This window comes from Drosophila hydei, unplaced genomic scaffold (genome assembly GCF_003285905.1).
Source record: "Drosophila hydei strain 15085-1641.00,03,60 unplaced genomic scaffold, DhydRS2 tig00008130-arrow-arrow-pilon, whole genome shotgun sequence".
NCBI classification, from domain to species: Eukaryota; Metazoa; Arthropoda; class Insecta; order Diptera; family Drosophilidae; genus Drosophila; species Drosophila hydei.
In genome coordinates this window covers 270,827-285,436 of record NW_022045839.1, presented here as the reverse complement: position 1 = coordinate 285,436, position 14,610 = coordinate 270,827, and the positions used below count along the sequence as shown (strand labels likewise).

The following is a 14,610-nucleotide window of genomic DNA, read 5'->3' as shown; positions in this document are numbered from 1 at the left end:
TTACATCTAAATATTTTAAAATACCTGTAAGCATTCAAGTGCTTGTAGCAAAAACGTGGCTTTGGACTTAAAGAATTATTTTTTAATTTATTCAAAAGAAATTGTTATCGTGAAAATATTTTATAATATCGATAAGTTTTTAGTATTTAAGACGTCAGCTGATTGCTCATCAGTAAACTACTCAAATAGTTGGCTGCTCATTCTGAAAGAGAAAGAGTCAGTAACAGTTCGTTGAGTGGAAGCATAATAGCGAATCTTATTTCAGTGAGTAGTTACATAGTGTTTTCTTTTTTTGTTAAATATATATATTGACATATTTACGCATTTTGTTGTTGAAAAGATTCCACAAGTGTCAAACAGAAATGATTTATTTAATTACAAATACTGTGGTGTATAAAATTTATATATATTATAAATAGATGTTCGATGATTAGTAATATAATTATTGACTAGATACTATGTATAAAAATATTTTGTATATGTGTATGTAGTGCATATATACGTATTTCCGTAGTTTGTTATTAAACCAGTTTTGCGGCATTGCATAGAAATGTGAATTGTGGTATTAGAGATACTTTCATTTCAGAAAAATGACAACAACATTCCTACACACATACACACACAAATATTTGTACATACATACATATATAGTGGTATGAACCAATAAAGCGAATTAAAGATATAATTCTGTTCATTTGTATGTCGATCAAGAAAGGTTTCTCATGCTCAACGGTTCTAAAATGAACAAAATTTGTTTCACACGTGCAAACATACATATATGTTTAGATGTATATGGATATGTATATGATGTCACCATTATATTGTATATGTATATATATATGAGTGTTTTTTATATGAATGAAGAATTGAAAAATATATATTTTTGCGTGTGGTTTAGCCAAGCAGCAAGAGGAGGCATATTAAAGCTATGCGATTGTATAGTATTTATATTAAATGAGTAACGGCTCTTTGACTAACAGCTATTTAAATTCAGTTATTTTTTGAAAGAATGTCTGATATAATAGAAGACAAAAATAATTTAACGTATTCATTTATTCAAAATTTGAATAAAATGTTACTTTTTGTTAAATATATGTTTTATTTTGGGTAAATTTTAAAAGGAAAAATTCGATAGTAATTTATAAAATTGAATGAATTATTATGTTATAAATTGATAATTGATATTTAAAAATATTAATAATTTAATGTTGATTAAAATAAAAATGACCAAAATTTTTGTAATTTTTTTAAGTAAACAATAACCATAAAACGAGTTCCTTTAGATATTGCATAAATAATTAATTCTACAAATTATCAAGAATACACAAAAAATAAAGAGAAACAAGAAATACCAGTTATCTTTCGAATTCGCCGAATATTATAAACAATTGCAAAGATAACAAATGCTAGATTCTAGTAAGCTAAATATAAATATTTATATTTGTATTCCACCACAAAAACATGTCAAGGGTATTTAATTTGCTCTATAATTGTGACTAGTCTTTTACATGCTGGTCCAAGCCCTTTTTTTTATTAAAGATTATTTTTCCATTGTGTTGCCAATGTTTTAAGAATGAGTGTGACTATTAAGTAAGTCTCATTGCGTGACTTCATATAATAATCAAATATATATATGTAAGGTTTCTGAGATAATACAGACACAATTACCTTTGGGATAATTTAGAACTCTTTTGCTGTCCCAAGCTGTTCATTTATTAAACAAAATTAGTAAATGTATAAGAGGCTTGGTACAGCACTAAGAAAATATATAATAGAAAAAGTTTTGGATGGACAGAACATAATTGAGAGTGCTGCCGTCAAGAGCAGTCAACAAGTCAAAGCTAAAGATTACATAGAACAATATATATTATACAGCCAACACTATATCTATATGTATATAATATAGGCTATAGACTGAGACTGCTTAGCTGGAGCTAAGGCAATACTTAACCAATTACTACACGTTCTGCTCTTTAGGAAATTTCCTCTGTATCACATATTGAACTTAATTGACATTAAGATCAAGTGAATTTATAAGGCATTAGAATTATAGTTATTTAAAGAAAATATGGGTAAAACTATATGATAAAATCAAACTTTCATACACAATTATTTTCTTTTTTATTTCAAAATGCCTTTGCTCTAAATTCATTTGTACTTGGATTTGCAGGTCCTCATTCCAGGATGGATGAACTCAAAGGATTTTTTAAGCAGGCCGGGCAGGAGTTTCTCAATGCCGCCGGCCAAGCAGCAATGGGCGCGGCCAAGGAAGTCGTTGGCTCCGTGATAAACGAAATCTTCGTCAAAAAGGAAGCGGAGACAAAGCGTATCCTGCCAAGCATCAAGAACATGCGCGTGGTAAGTGATAAATGTAATCACAATAATTGCTAACGTAATGCATGATCTACTATATCTATATACTATATAATACTCCCATATACATTCATATCATTTATACACTTCTAACATTTCTGTCAATTAACTGTCAAAAAACCATAAACCTTAAAATTTAGCGACCATTGAATAGTGAACCTATATTTTATGGTAATGTAAGTAAGGCCAATAAATTGTCTAAAATACTTTTTGTGTGTTTGTTCGTGTTTTTTATTGCAAGTGTTTTAGCTTTAAGTTGTCTAAATACACAAGTTATTACTTATTGGTTAAGTTCGTTAACATTTTTATTAGCTAAGCTTCACTTTAACACTTTTTGATTTAAATATATATATATATATATATATATATATATATATATATATATATATATATATGTATTAAAATGTAGTCTGTCAAATAATATATAAAAAAAGAATTAAAATCATTTTTAAATTTATTAATAGGTTAGTTTAAATGTATATGGGAAAAAGAATTGAATTATCTATGTGAATATTAACAAAGTCTTAAATTAGTCTATAAATTTTAATCATTGAGCAGATTAGCGTTTGGTGTAACTGAGCAGAACTTGACCGGCTTATATCAATATCTACATTATATATTATTATATATAATGTCCACGGGTGTCAACGACTGCATAATACTCTGCATAATTATTTTTAGTAAATGTCACAAGTCTGCAGTAACTTTACTAACAAATCTTAAAGCTATCATTATTTTCTTGTTGATATTTTAGAGTATTATGACTTCTATATACTAAGCTTCAATAATAATATTTATATCATAATCAATTTTTTCCAATCTTATAAATTTGTATATTGTAAAAATGTGTAAGATATTTTACAATATATATGTATCTCTAAGTGTAATATTCTCTTAAATAAAAAGAATATATTTCGACAGTTGCTTAAAGATAAACTCATTCAATTGTCCGCAAAAACAAATCACCAAAATCTGTAAAAAAAAACCATCCAATGCGATCTTATTAACAATTAAATATACTTTTCTAGCTGGGTGAAACACAATCGAATCTTGGTCCCTATTCAGAGGTGCAGGATTATGAAACGCTATTGAATAGCTGCTTGACGAGTGGATCGCTGTTTGAGGATCCAATGTTTCCGGCTAGCAATGAGTCGCTCATGTTTTCGCGTCGCCCAGATCGCTATATAGAATGGTTGCGTCCTCATGTAAGTTGTAGTTAAATAAAGTAAATAAAGTGAAAAAATATGGATTAACTATTTGTAATTCTAGGAAATCGTTGAAAATCCGCAATTTTTTGTGGAGGGATATTCCAGATTTGATGTGCAACAGGGCGAACTGGGCGATTGCTGGCTGTTGGCTGCTACTGCCAATTTGACACATGAATCATCTTTGTTCTTCCGAGTAATACCGCCTGAACAGAGTTTTCAAGAGAACTATGCTGGAATATTTCATTTTCGGTTTTGGCAATACGGTAATACATTGAAGAAATGCTGATCTGATCTTATTTCTTGATCATATAAAAAATTTAAAAACAATAATTTGACTATCTTTATACGATAAGGTAAATGGGTTGATGTGATTATTGATGATCGTTTGCCAACGTACCGAGGAGAGTTGCTCTACATGCATTCGGCTGAGAAAAATGAGTTCTGGAGTGCACTGTTGGAGAAAGCATATGCCAAGTATGTATATATGTATCATAAAGACATTGTATGATATTAATGTATATTAACTTAGACTGCATGGATCGTATGAGGCGCTTAAGGGTGGCACTACATGCGAGGCAATGGAAGATTTCACAGGAGGTGTCAGCGAATGGTTTGACCTTAAAGAGGCGCCAGCAAATCTGTTTAGTATACTGCAGAAAGCGGCAGAACGTAACTCCATGATGGGCTGCTCAATTGAAGCAGATCCTAATGTGCTGGAAGCTGAAACGCCACAAGGATTGATTCGGGGACATGCGTACTCTATTACTAAGGTTCTGTACTTATTATTTATTTTTAGTTTATTTAGTGCTTTAGTTATTGGTGTGTATATATCCGCAGGTATGCCTCATTGATATAGTGACACCAAACCGTCAAGGAAAGATCCCAATGATTCGCATGCGAAACCCTTGGGGAAATGAAGCTGAATGGAATGGTCCATGGAGCGATAGCTCACCTGAATGGCGATATATACCTGAGGAACAGAAGCAGGAGATTGGCCTAAACTTTGATAGAGATGGAGAATTTTGGATGACATTCCAAGATTTCTTAACTCATTTTGATCGCGTTGAGCTGTGCAATTTGTCTCCAGAGTCTTTCTCTAAGGCGGCTGACGACAATCAGAGCGGTAAACGCAAGTGGGAGATGTCAATGTACGAGGGTGAATGGACACCTGGCGTAACAGCAGGTGGCTGCAGAAATTTCTTAGACACATTTTGGCATAATCCTCAATACATCATTACCTTGGTGGATCCCGACGAGCAGGACGAGGAGGGCAACTGCACAGTTATTGTTGCTCTAATGCAAAAGAATCGGAGATCTAAACGCAATATGGGAATGGAATGCCTTACAATTGGTTTTGCTATTTATAGTTTAACCGATCGGGACTTGGAAAACCGTCCACAAGGCATTAACTTCTTTAAGTACAAGTCTTCAGTTGGACGGTCGCCACACTTCATTAACACTCGAGAGGTATGTTGAAGGTAAAGAATGAATATTTACCAGTATGACTTAACTTTTGTTTTAGGTATGTGCTCGATTTAATCTACCTCCGGGTCACTATCTTATTGTGCCCTCAACTTTTGATCCAAACGAAGAAGGAGAGTTCATCATTCGAGTCTTCTCCGAAACTAAAAATAATATGGAGTGCGTATACAATGCAAATGAAGAAGAGTTTGTATATTAGATGTAATTCGGCAGCAGATTTAATTTTCCATTCAGTCTATTTTATGCGAAATGCAATTTGCAAGGGGTGTGCGGGGTATGTGATTATGTATATAATTAATAATCTGTATGCATGTGTATTGTTCGATCGTAAAGTTGTAGAGAAAATAGTTATGGGGTCTAATGACTATTGGAATGAGCTCGAACTATGTAGTAATAACCCTTTTCCTAACCAAGCCTATAGCAAACTTTTAAGTATTAATTGTTTCCTGCAACAATATTAAACAACTTCTATCAAAAGTTAAGCAATTCCTAAGCATTTGGAGTATTATTTTAATGCATTTTTCTCTCTTTTAAACCGTCCACTTAATGCTCAGCTAACCTATATAGAAATATTATGTATTTATTTGATAAGCTCTAACAGTTTATTTTAATTTAAAATATTTAGTGTTTTATGACAAAGCAGATTTTCAAATTAGAAATTAGTATGATCCAAAAAATCCTCTAGTTGTTGAAAAGACATTGAGAACTTACAATTGTTTCTTGTATTTTATATATATTCTTCGATTACAAATGTAAATAACCTTCAAATAAATCAATTGTGCAATACAAGTCTGTCTTTATTGTTTTAATTAGTAATATAACTTTTTCATTTGCATCGATCAAATTTGATTTATACTTCTAGAGTACGTTTATAAATTTACTTAATAATTTCAATCAACAATGAATTTTTTTGGTGTCATTTATATTGATTTACTTTTTACCTAAAAATGTAAAATACTTTTGTAAAATATGTATAATAATTTCGAAAATCATTTTTCTTCAATTCTCATCAATCATGTAATTTTTCACTTCTGTATAGAGAAAACGATGATCACGTTGGTTACGGCGACGATTCGAATAAGGTAAGTCAATAAATATATATATAAAATAAATAAATATATGTATATAATAAGATAATAAACTAAATCAAATCTTTTAAACTTAAGGTAGTACCAGGTTTTCCAACACCAAAGCCCGTCGATCCACAAAAGGAAGGATTGCGGAGATTATTTGACAGCATTGCCGGCAAAGATATGGAAGTGGATTGGATGGAGCTAAAACGAATTTTAGATCACTCGATGCGCGATGGTCAGTTTGGTTAATAACAATTATATTATAGCGAATGTTCAATGTTTTCCTTATTTAGATTTACCAAAGGCTGTTGTCTTCAACCGACAGTCAACTTTTAATGCATTTGAAACGCAGGCGGGAGCTCAGGAAGAAGTGCCTGGCAATGCCTGCGGCATACTTTCCTTAATATGTGGACCATTCCTTAAGGGTACTCCGTTTGAGGAACAGCTGAGCGGGAATGATCAGTCTAATAAAAGGCTAATCGATGAGAGTCCAACAGGTAATAATAAATATAATAATATATGAATAATCTAATACACTTCTATATAATCTGAGAAGAAATTATTTAAATGCTAATCTGCCTGCTATAGGATATATGCCGGATATAGAATATTAGTCTGTTTTAAAATGTAATTCATCTAGTATTTAATAAATTTCTTATTCTAAATTATAGCAATAGTCGATGAGACACATGGCTTTTCCAAAGATGTTTGCCGCTCAATGGTGGCGATGTTGGATGCAGATAAGTCTGGTAAACTGGGCTTTGAGGAGTTCGAGGCTTTGCTTTCGGATATTGCCAAATGGAAGGCTATTTTCAAGACATACGACACTGAGAATTCTGGCAGAATTTCAGGATTTCAGCTGCGCGAAGCGCTTAACTCAGCGGGCTATCACTTAAACAATCGTGTTCTAAATGCATTGGGTCATCGATATGGATCGAGAGACGGAAAAATCGCATTTGATGATTTTCTCATGTGTGCAGTGAAAATAAAAACATATATTGGTAATTTAAAATTAAATGTACATACTGTAAATGGCTTTCTAACATATCCACATATTTTCAGAAATATTCAAAGAAAGAGACGCCGAAAAGAACGAAACTGCAACATTTACATTGGAAGAGTGGATTGAACAGACAATTTACTCATAGAACATTTATCAGCAAATCTATTTAAATATTACTTTAAATACAAAGCTCCTCATTATTATATATATCAAAATCAGTTAAACAAATTTTACAATGTCGTTTTATACTATGTTTAGTTTAAAATGTAAAGTTTAAATCTCTTTGTCTAATCTCAAATTGCCTTCATTTCATTAAAGCGTTAAATCAAAAGTTAAATCAAATACGTAATTTTGGATGCTTGCATTTGATTCTTGCTATTCACCTTTTACAACTATTTTTATTAAATTGTCAAATTAAATAAGTGTATTTTGTTAATTTCTTTGCTTGAAGTGTTCAACTGAAGAATATTTTTCTTATGGTTCTAGTTTGGACGGCTTAACTAATGATCAAGTATTATATACACCTAATACAAGAAGTAATTGTTGTAAACAATAGTGCTTTCGTCAGAAGGGCGATACGAGACAGGATAACTTTTAGTCGAATGATTTTCGTATTTATTTATTAATAATTTTTGAGTTACATAAACATATTTAGTACCTTAATGTATTTTTGACTACTTGACGATTTAATAATGCATTCCATTGCGGCCGGCCGACGTTGAGTGTTCGTCATATTGTATGAACATGCAATATTTATGTATTATGTGTGTTATGAGTTCTTGAGATGAATTCGGCTTTTGTGAAAAAACATATGTACATACGTATTTTGGTTTCTTATATACACAGAATGTTAGCATATACTATCTGTAGACTTAAGATTCAAGACATATTAATATGTAGTAATAGGATTAGCAATCTATTTATTTATGCGTGGCCATGTACGGTGGAAGTGTTGCAATACATATGCTCGGCTGGATTATTTAATGTGTCTTCTATAATTTTTAAGGGCTCATTTGAGCGCCCGTCATGAGTAATTTCATGGTCTATGTGTAAGCTGCCCTGACTGTTGCCATCAATAATGCTGCTACTGCAGCCAGCTGTCTGTAAATGTTGTGTGTTGTAGCTTTGGTGTAAGTTTTCATTGTCGTATAAACTTATGTCAGCCATACACTTTATCGGTTCGACACCAATAGAAAGGGATGATGAGGCAGAGCCGTTATCGCCAGGCGACTGGCCGGCTTCACAATTTAATGAGCCACTTGACGCTTTTCTGTTGGGGATTGCGAAAGTTTGATATCGATTCCTTATTGAATCGACAACATCAAAAAGATTCTTCGCATCCATGGCCAAGATATGAGCTGCCGATAACATACTCCTGCAAAAAAAACGAAATAATATATAGTAACAATAAAGTTTCTCTTATAAATTTGGTATAATTACTTCCGGTATTCATTATCTAAAGTAGTATCATTGTATTGATGTGCTAATCGCATTGCCGACACTAACTCCTGCATGTCTTTTGAGAGAACTTTGTGCGCCATCTCTACTTCTCTGTAAGTGAAAAAGAACAACTTTAAATAATACATTCGAATCGGGGCATATAATGGTAAATTACTTTAACGCTTGGGCCGGGAATAATATAGAAATATTATCCACCGATTTCAAAAGATTTCTTAGCTCCACTCCCACATTTTTGACTAAATGTAAGTAACCATCGATGTGCGCCTTTTCTACACCTTGTGAAAGTACCATAATTGATTTAACAACTGCGGTTGTAGCACAGTAAATTTCATCATTTGCTCGGTTTATTGGTCGTAAAGAATCACGATGATCCTTATTTCTCGCTTTCGAGATGTCTTCTGCTGCCTGAGATACCATGTGATCAGATGGGGAGTTATTTAACTTGAGTGAAAATGTATTTGGTAATTTTGTCCTTGTCTTGGAGTTTAAACCATCCGAAGAACTCGTTGTCCCCTCAAATAATAAATCGGGTTGGAAAGATCGATGTTTTCCCAAAACTTCTGTATCAACTCCCGATGTAATTGGACTAGATCGCTTTCTCTGTAAAGTCATAATTTAGTGGATAGCCTAATTGTTGTTTACATTTAACTTACCACCATTTCCTCTTGATACAGCCATTCACCATCGCTGTTACTGTCTTTTCGTTGTTGCCAGAGCTTATCCACAATTGGATTAGGAATTGTCTGTAAATTAATATTTTTCATATTATTCATTATGGCATCGGTGTTAATTACTTCTTTTAAGCATAACTTAAAATGAACTAATTAAATAATATAACCAAAAAAAGGAAATCAAAATAGGTAAAGACGTCTTGTTATCACGTGTCAGGATAATACTTCGTCCAACCAAACCTGATTTCCCACTTCAGAAGTCATTTGAATACAAGTTGCTCCTTCCAAATTATCGCTTTTGAGCTCAACCTGAAGTGGATAAGAATGCGTCGTCCATTGTGGCTCTCCAGGAATTTCATGTGTGTCGCTTGTTAAATTTTCGGTGTATAAAATGTTTTGTGTTCCGGCGAAACCCTGCACTGTACTATTGTAATCTTGCCCTATTTGGCTAGAATTGATTGGCGATGCATGTGATGAGGACACTGGATCGCTCTTCTGTTTAACAGACACACAAGTTTTTAGGCCAACGCCGCCAAAGTCATAGATTTCTTCGGGCAAAGAATCGCATTCAATTGACGTTTTCATTTGTTGACGATAAGCATTGAAGTGACTCTTGCGTTCAATGCTTCTGGAACGGTCAGAATAACTCGAGCCTGGTTTGTGAAAGACTAAGTTTTGTGCTGTCATCAATGATTGATGACGCTCCAGACTTCCGCCCTTTGAATGCATAGGCTTATCCATTTGTGGTTGATGCCTTTCCAGACTTCCATAAAGACTATACCCTGCGACTCTTGCTGTTGGGTTGCCACATTTGCTGTCAGTCTGCATTTGATTCGCGTGAAAGTCATTATCCGTATGTGGTGCACTTAATATAAAGTTATTTTTAAGTGGCAAATTCTCTGACACAAATCCTGACACCTGCTGAGGCTTAATGTGCGTAGGGGGTAAATATGACGGCATGAGGGTCGAGTCAAATGAACTTATGACAGATGGAGATGGATAAAGGTTGTGAGAAGAGTTGCTGTTAGTTGGAAATTTGTTTTGAAGTTTTGAATCAGCGACAGGATCGAGTTTTAATAGCTCCGCTGCGGGGAGTTTAGTAGTTTTAAGCGAATGATTCGATTTACTGGAATCTATGCCTACTGCTAAAGTGTTAAATACCGAGGCGGGTGTAGTGTACGCTGCAGGATTAATGCCACGTTTCTGATTTTCCATCATTAATCTGGCTAGAACTGCTGGATTTTGGGCAATAATATAGGTTTGCGCTACACTTCTGTTTTCCTCCGAAGTATTCAATATGTTGGGAAGATCTGAAACCAACAATAAACATAAGTAAATAATCACATAATTAAGCCTGTTGTTAAATATTACCAGTATCATTTACAGTTCGAGATGGCTTTAATGGTGGAATATCGCTGTCTTCTGTGCCAATCCAAGAAACTCCTGCAAGCCGACGATTCTCACGCCTTAACGTCTCAGTTGAGTTCATATCGTCTTCTGATAAAATTTCTCTAAAATGTATATCATAAATAATATATCTATCAAAGCATTGACATATTTTGAAACATACTCAAGAGTTTCTTTTATCCGTTTAAAATTTGGCCTTTTTAGCGGTTCGTATGCCCAACACTGAGACATAAGTGAGTATAATCTGGGTGGACAGTTGGGTGGCAATGGAAGCCTCTCTCCATTTTCGAGCTTTGTAATTACATCACTGTTCTTAACGCCTTGAAACGGTTTCACGCCCAGCATAAGGATTTCCCAAATGCAAACACCTATACAAACAGAAATTAAATACATGTAAATGAAGTTCTACTATTTGATTATATTATTTACTAACCAAACATCCATACGTCACTAGCTGTTGTGAATCTTCGAAAATTGATTGACTCAGGCGACATCCATTTAATAGGCAGCGCAACTGTAATATTAATTTAATTAACTCGTTTCAAATAAAAATGTTAATATATATTTGAACTTCTAACCTGTAGGTGTTGAGTGATAATAGGACTGGTCCGAAACCCATCTTGATAAACCAAAATCAGCCAGCTGGAATTATTTTAAATATTTTAAATACAAATATTTTACCAGTTTAATTGCGCTACGTACCTTAACACACGTTGGACTGCTCACCAGAACGTTTCTGGCTGCAATATCTCGATGAACGAATTTCTTTGATTCCAAATAGCTAAGCGCCGTTGACAACTGATAGCAATATTGTAGCAAAGTGCCATGAGTTAACCTTGCAATGAAACATTTATAAATATTACAATTTTGCAAAATTATAATTCGCCTCTTACCTCTCACTGTTCGCTTTTAAGTACGCACGCAATTCACCTAGCTGAGCTAATTCCATTACAATCCAAATCGGCATAATACTGCAAATTCCAATCAACCGAATAATGTGGGGATGATGGAACTTCTGCATTATGTCTGAAATTAATAGTCAGCAAAGCATATTATGATATTAGTACAGTATTACACAGATAACTTAAATATATATATACAACAAACTTATGTAAGTATTATCAAAAACCAGTTAACTTACACGCCTCGGCAAGAAAGTTTTCCGTCTTTTCTGGATCTTCATTTGCTTTACATGTCTTTACAGCAACTTGCATTACAGTATATTTGGCATCGCTATTATTTAGAGCACCTTCGGGTCTTTTATTCTTAGCTTTAGCTGATATTGGAACTGTATATGTACCAACATAGACGTCTCCAAACTGGCCCACACCAATCTTAGCGCTGAGAACTATTTGAGATCTATCCAGTTCATAATTGCGTACTAATAATGGAGTAACACAGAACGGCTTTAGTAGGATCAGGCGCATTTATTTGAGTCTATGACGTACCTGTGGGCGTGGAGTAATCACCCTCTCCTTCCAACAAACCAATTTCAGCGTAATCATCCGTAAGCATGGGCTTACTTTTAGTGGGGGATGACGAATCAAGGTCGTCTTGCACAGCGTTTGATGACTTCGTTGAACTTTTGACAACGTTCGTTTCACGTTCCCAAACTGTAAATCCTAAATCTCTCGATAATAGCCTGCAGTATCCATCAATTAGATCGGCAATACTTTCAGCGGTCTAAAAAGGGATGCATAATTATTATAACAATTTTAAATATATTAATTGTTAAATTTACATTAACTCCATTGCAAGTTATGATCAAATCTTCCGCAATATTTGATGCAGAAATTTTAATTTGAGTTTTGATCTTTTGACAATTGCATTTCAAATTTTGTAACTCGAGGTCATTAGATGATTTTTCCTTTGGAAGAGCGCAGGTTTTAATAGCAACAACATCTTTGAATTGCGCAACATTCCTTAAGCTTGCCTGAGGATGTGTTTGATAAGAGATTCCTGAAACGCACATATAAATCGATCAAATATAAACGTAAGTTAAAGAAATCATAAGTTTTTACCAATATGTGGACCAACATGCAGAATTCCAGATATATTCCAAGCTGAGCTCAAGGTGACCGAAAATTGTTCGAAGTCGGTTATAAAAAAGTTTTTCAGAAGATCGAAAAACCTGGTAAGAAAATGTATTTGATTAAAACAATTATTATATAATCAGAGTTCACACGAATACATACTTTGTCAAGTATTCAATGTCATTATAATTGTAGACCTTTTTGTATCCGACCTGTATCATCTTCTTCAGATTCTTTGGCTTTGTTGTGCTTATCACAGATTGCGGAATAAAACATTTAAATCCAATTTCCTTTTCAATATAATCAATATGTTGCTTTTTATCTGGCGCCTTCAACGTTATGTTCTTGAAGTAATGCCTTATACCCAAACAGCATAGTTGAACTGCAACATCGGCATCAACGCTAGTTATATTCGATTGAATATAATCGTCTTTGACCTAAAAAAACAAAGAATGCATTCTCAATTAAATTTGATCGACGAAGATTTTTGTTATATTACCTGATCGAAAAAATAGAAACAAGTAGTTTTATCTTCGTCGAATAAATCTTGAATCTTATGCGGCACATATCGCACGCGCAACTCGACACGCCACACTCCTGTGGTAACAGATCTTCGGCCTTGATGAGTATCTTTGCTTTCAGCAAGCTCAGCTTTCATAGGATCATTGTTTGGACAATCAACATTCGAGCAACCAGGTGACAGAATGTGAGACAAAACCTTATCCATTGACGTTGTTCTTGCTAACCATAGTACCTGATAAATATTTATATAGCTTTAGTAAAATAATTCCAATGGCAGCCCGTTAGACCTACTTCTTTGGTTATAACATTCAACATTCGACATGCATATCTCTGAATGCTGGGTGGTGGTTGTCCATCCTTACCAAACTCTTCGACAGTTTTTCGGATAATGTGGAAAACAGTTTCATCTTTATTGAAGACTATCGATTTAAAACTCTTGTTTGGCATATGTACATGAAGAACATAATCTTCAGAATGGGCTAAAATAAAACAAAAACACATTATTTACTTTATGTTTACAGATGTATTAAATATTTACTTACACTCATTGTTCTTATGTGGCTGATTGCTTTGGTTCTTGCGCTCTGCGGTGTTCATGTTCCAAATATACCGCACTGTAGGCGATTTTATTCAAAAATTCACCACCTATATATAATTTATGCAATCCAGACTTAAATTATTTATGTACGTATGTATGTTTAATGCAGACATCGTTTGAAATCAAGTCAATGCATGTTCTAAAACGTAATTTTCTTTTATTAGAATATAGTGCAAGGAATTTGTGTGGTTTAATTGTATTGTAAATGAATACACAAATCTAGAATATGAATTTGAAATTTAATAATCTGTATATTGCACTGCGGTTGATTGATCCGAAAGTCGAATCTCTCGAAATAATATATGCGTATGTCTTGTATTAATTTCTATGTACACACATACAAACATACATACATGCACATATATAAAACTCTAATATGCATATATACTCGCACATTAAATTTGTGCCTTATTTGTTAATTAACTCATCTATATACGTATTCGATTTGCAAACATAGTGAGCCGATTTATCGTTAGATAAATTGTCAGAAGTATTTAGTTATTTAATATTTGTGAAATATAAAAACAGGTATTACTTCCCCACACACGTTCTTCTTCTTCTCTTTTTAATATTTCTATTCATAGGAGTGTCATCTGCTGTATATGGTCTGGACTGTCATTCGCACAAAAGTGGAAGATAATAAAAGTGACGTCACAAATTGTTGTTACATTACATGTTATATTAAGTGTTAAGTTTCAATTTTAATGTGTATAGGACATAGATTTAAGTATTATTGCCAATAACCCAACATTCCTTTAGGATTTTGTTAGCATTATATT

General features: G+C 33.5%; 2 protein-coding genes across 6 annotated transcripts; one reads left to right on the top strand and one right to left on the bottom strand.

The window, feature by feature from the left end:
* Nucleotides 1–178: 178 nt before the first annotated feature.
* LOC111600010 (calpain-A) lies at nucleotides 179–7,354 on the top strand. Its single transcript, XM_023315913.2, has 13 exons — nucleotides 179–264; nucleotides 2,171–2,358; nucleotides 3,402–3,578; nucleotides 3,643–3,844; nucleotides 3,935–4,055; nucleotides 4,111–4,351; nucleotides 4,419–5,048; nucleotides 5,104–5,222; nucleotides 6,103–6,145; nucleotides 6,230–6,371; nucleotides 6,430–6,633; nucleotides 6,808–7,137; nucleotides 7,199–7,354. Exons 2-13 carry the CDS (start codon nucleotides 2,185–2,187, stop codon nucleotides 7,282–7,284), a joined length of 2,469 nt encoding a protein of 822 aa, XP_023171681.1. The 5' UTR covers nucleotides 179–264; nucleotides 2,171–2,184; the 3' UTR covers nucleotides 7,285–7,354.
* Nucleotides 7,355–7,725: 371 nt separating this feature from the next.
* LOC111600150 (focal adhesion kinase 1) lies at nucleotides 7,726–14,430 on the bottom strand. Of its 5 annotated transcripts, XM_023316136.2 has the most exons (20): nucleotides 14,367–14,430; nucleotides 13,776–13,878; nucleotides 13,525–13,712; nucleotides 13,211–13,465; nucleotides 12,874–13,148; nucleotides 12,700–12,809; nucleotides 12,420–12,637; nucleotides 12,127–12,361; nucleotides 11,820–12,059; nucleotides 11,572–11,704; nucleotides 11,381–11,513; nucleotides 11,257–11,320; nucleotides 11,112–11,192; nucleotides 10,842–11,046; nucleotides 10,643–10,782; nucleotides 9,512–10,581; nucleotides 9,254–9,343; nucleotides 8,755–9,200; nucleotides 8,580–8,690; nucleotides 7,726–8,514 (listed from the first exon to the last, which is right to left on the bottom strand). In XM_023316136.2, exons 2-20 carry the CDS (start codon nucleotides 13,828–13,830, stop codon nucleotides 8,064–8,066), a joined length of 4,500 nt encoding a protein of 1,499 aa, XP_023171904.2. In that variant the 5' UTR covers nucleotides 13,831–13,878; nucleotides 14,367–14,430; the 3' UTR covers nucleotides 7,726–8,063. The 5 variants fall into 5 exon arrangements, with proteins under 5 accessions (XP_023171904.2, XP_030081234.1, XP_030081235.1 ...); XM_030225374.1 differs by lacking the exon at nucleotides 14,367–14,430 and having other exon boundaries at nucleotides 13,776–14,013; XM_030225375.1 differs by lacking the exon at nucleotides 14,367–14,430 and having other exon boundaries at nucleotides 7,728–8,514; nucleotides 10,433–10,581; nucleotides 13,776–14,010.
* Nucleotides 14,431–14,610: the final 180 nt, after the last annotated feature.

What these genes read in the sequence shown, in the direction of transcription:
- LOC111600010 (XM_023315913.2), top strand. Translation starts at nt 2,185, where the DNA reads ATGGATGAACTCAAAGGATTTTTTAAGCAGGCCGGGCAGGAGTTTCTC. An exon ending in GCATCAAGAACATGCGCGTG is followed by an intron (nt 2,359 to 3,401) that starts GTAAGTGATAAA and finishes ATACTTTTCTAG; the next exon opens with CTGGGTGAAACACAATCGAA. An exon ending in TTGGAGAAAGCATATGCCAA is followed by an intron (nt 4,056 to 4,110) that starts GTATGTATATAT and finishes ATATTAACTTAG; the next exon opens with ACTGCATGGATCGTATGAGG.
- LOC111600150 (XM_023316136.2), bottom strand. Translation starts at nt 13,830, where the DNA reads ATGAACACCGCAGAGCGCAAGAACCAAAGCAATCAGCCACATAAGAAC. An exon ending in GTTTCTATTTTTTCGATCAG is followed by an intron (nt 13,149 to 13,210) that starts GTAATATAACAA and finishes TTGTTTTTTTAG; the next exon opens with GTCAAAGACGATTATATTCA. An exon ending in TTATCACTCAACACCTACAG is followed by an intron (nt 11,193 to 11,256) that starts GTTAGAAGTTCA and finishes TTAATATTACAG; the next exon opens with TTGCGCTGCCTATTAAATGG.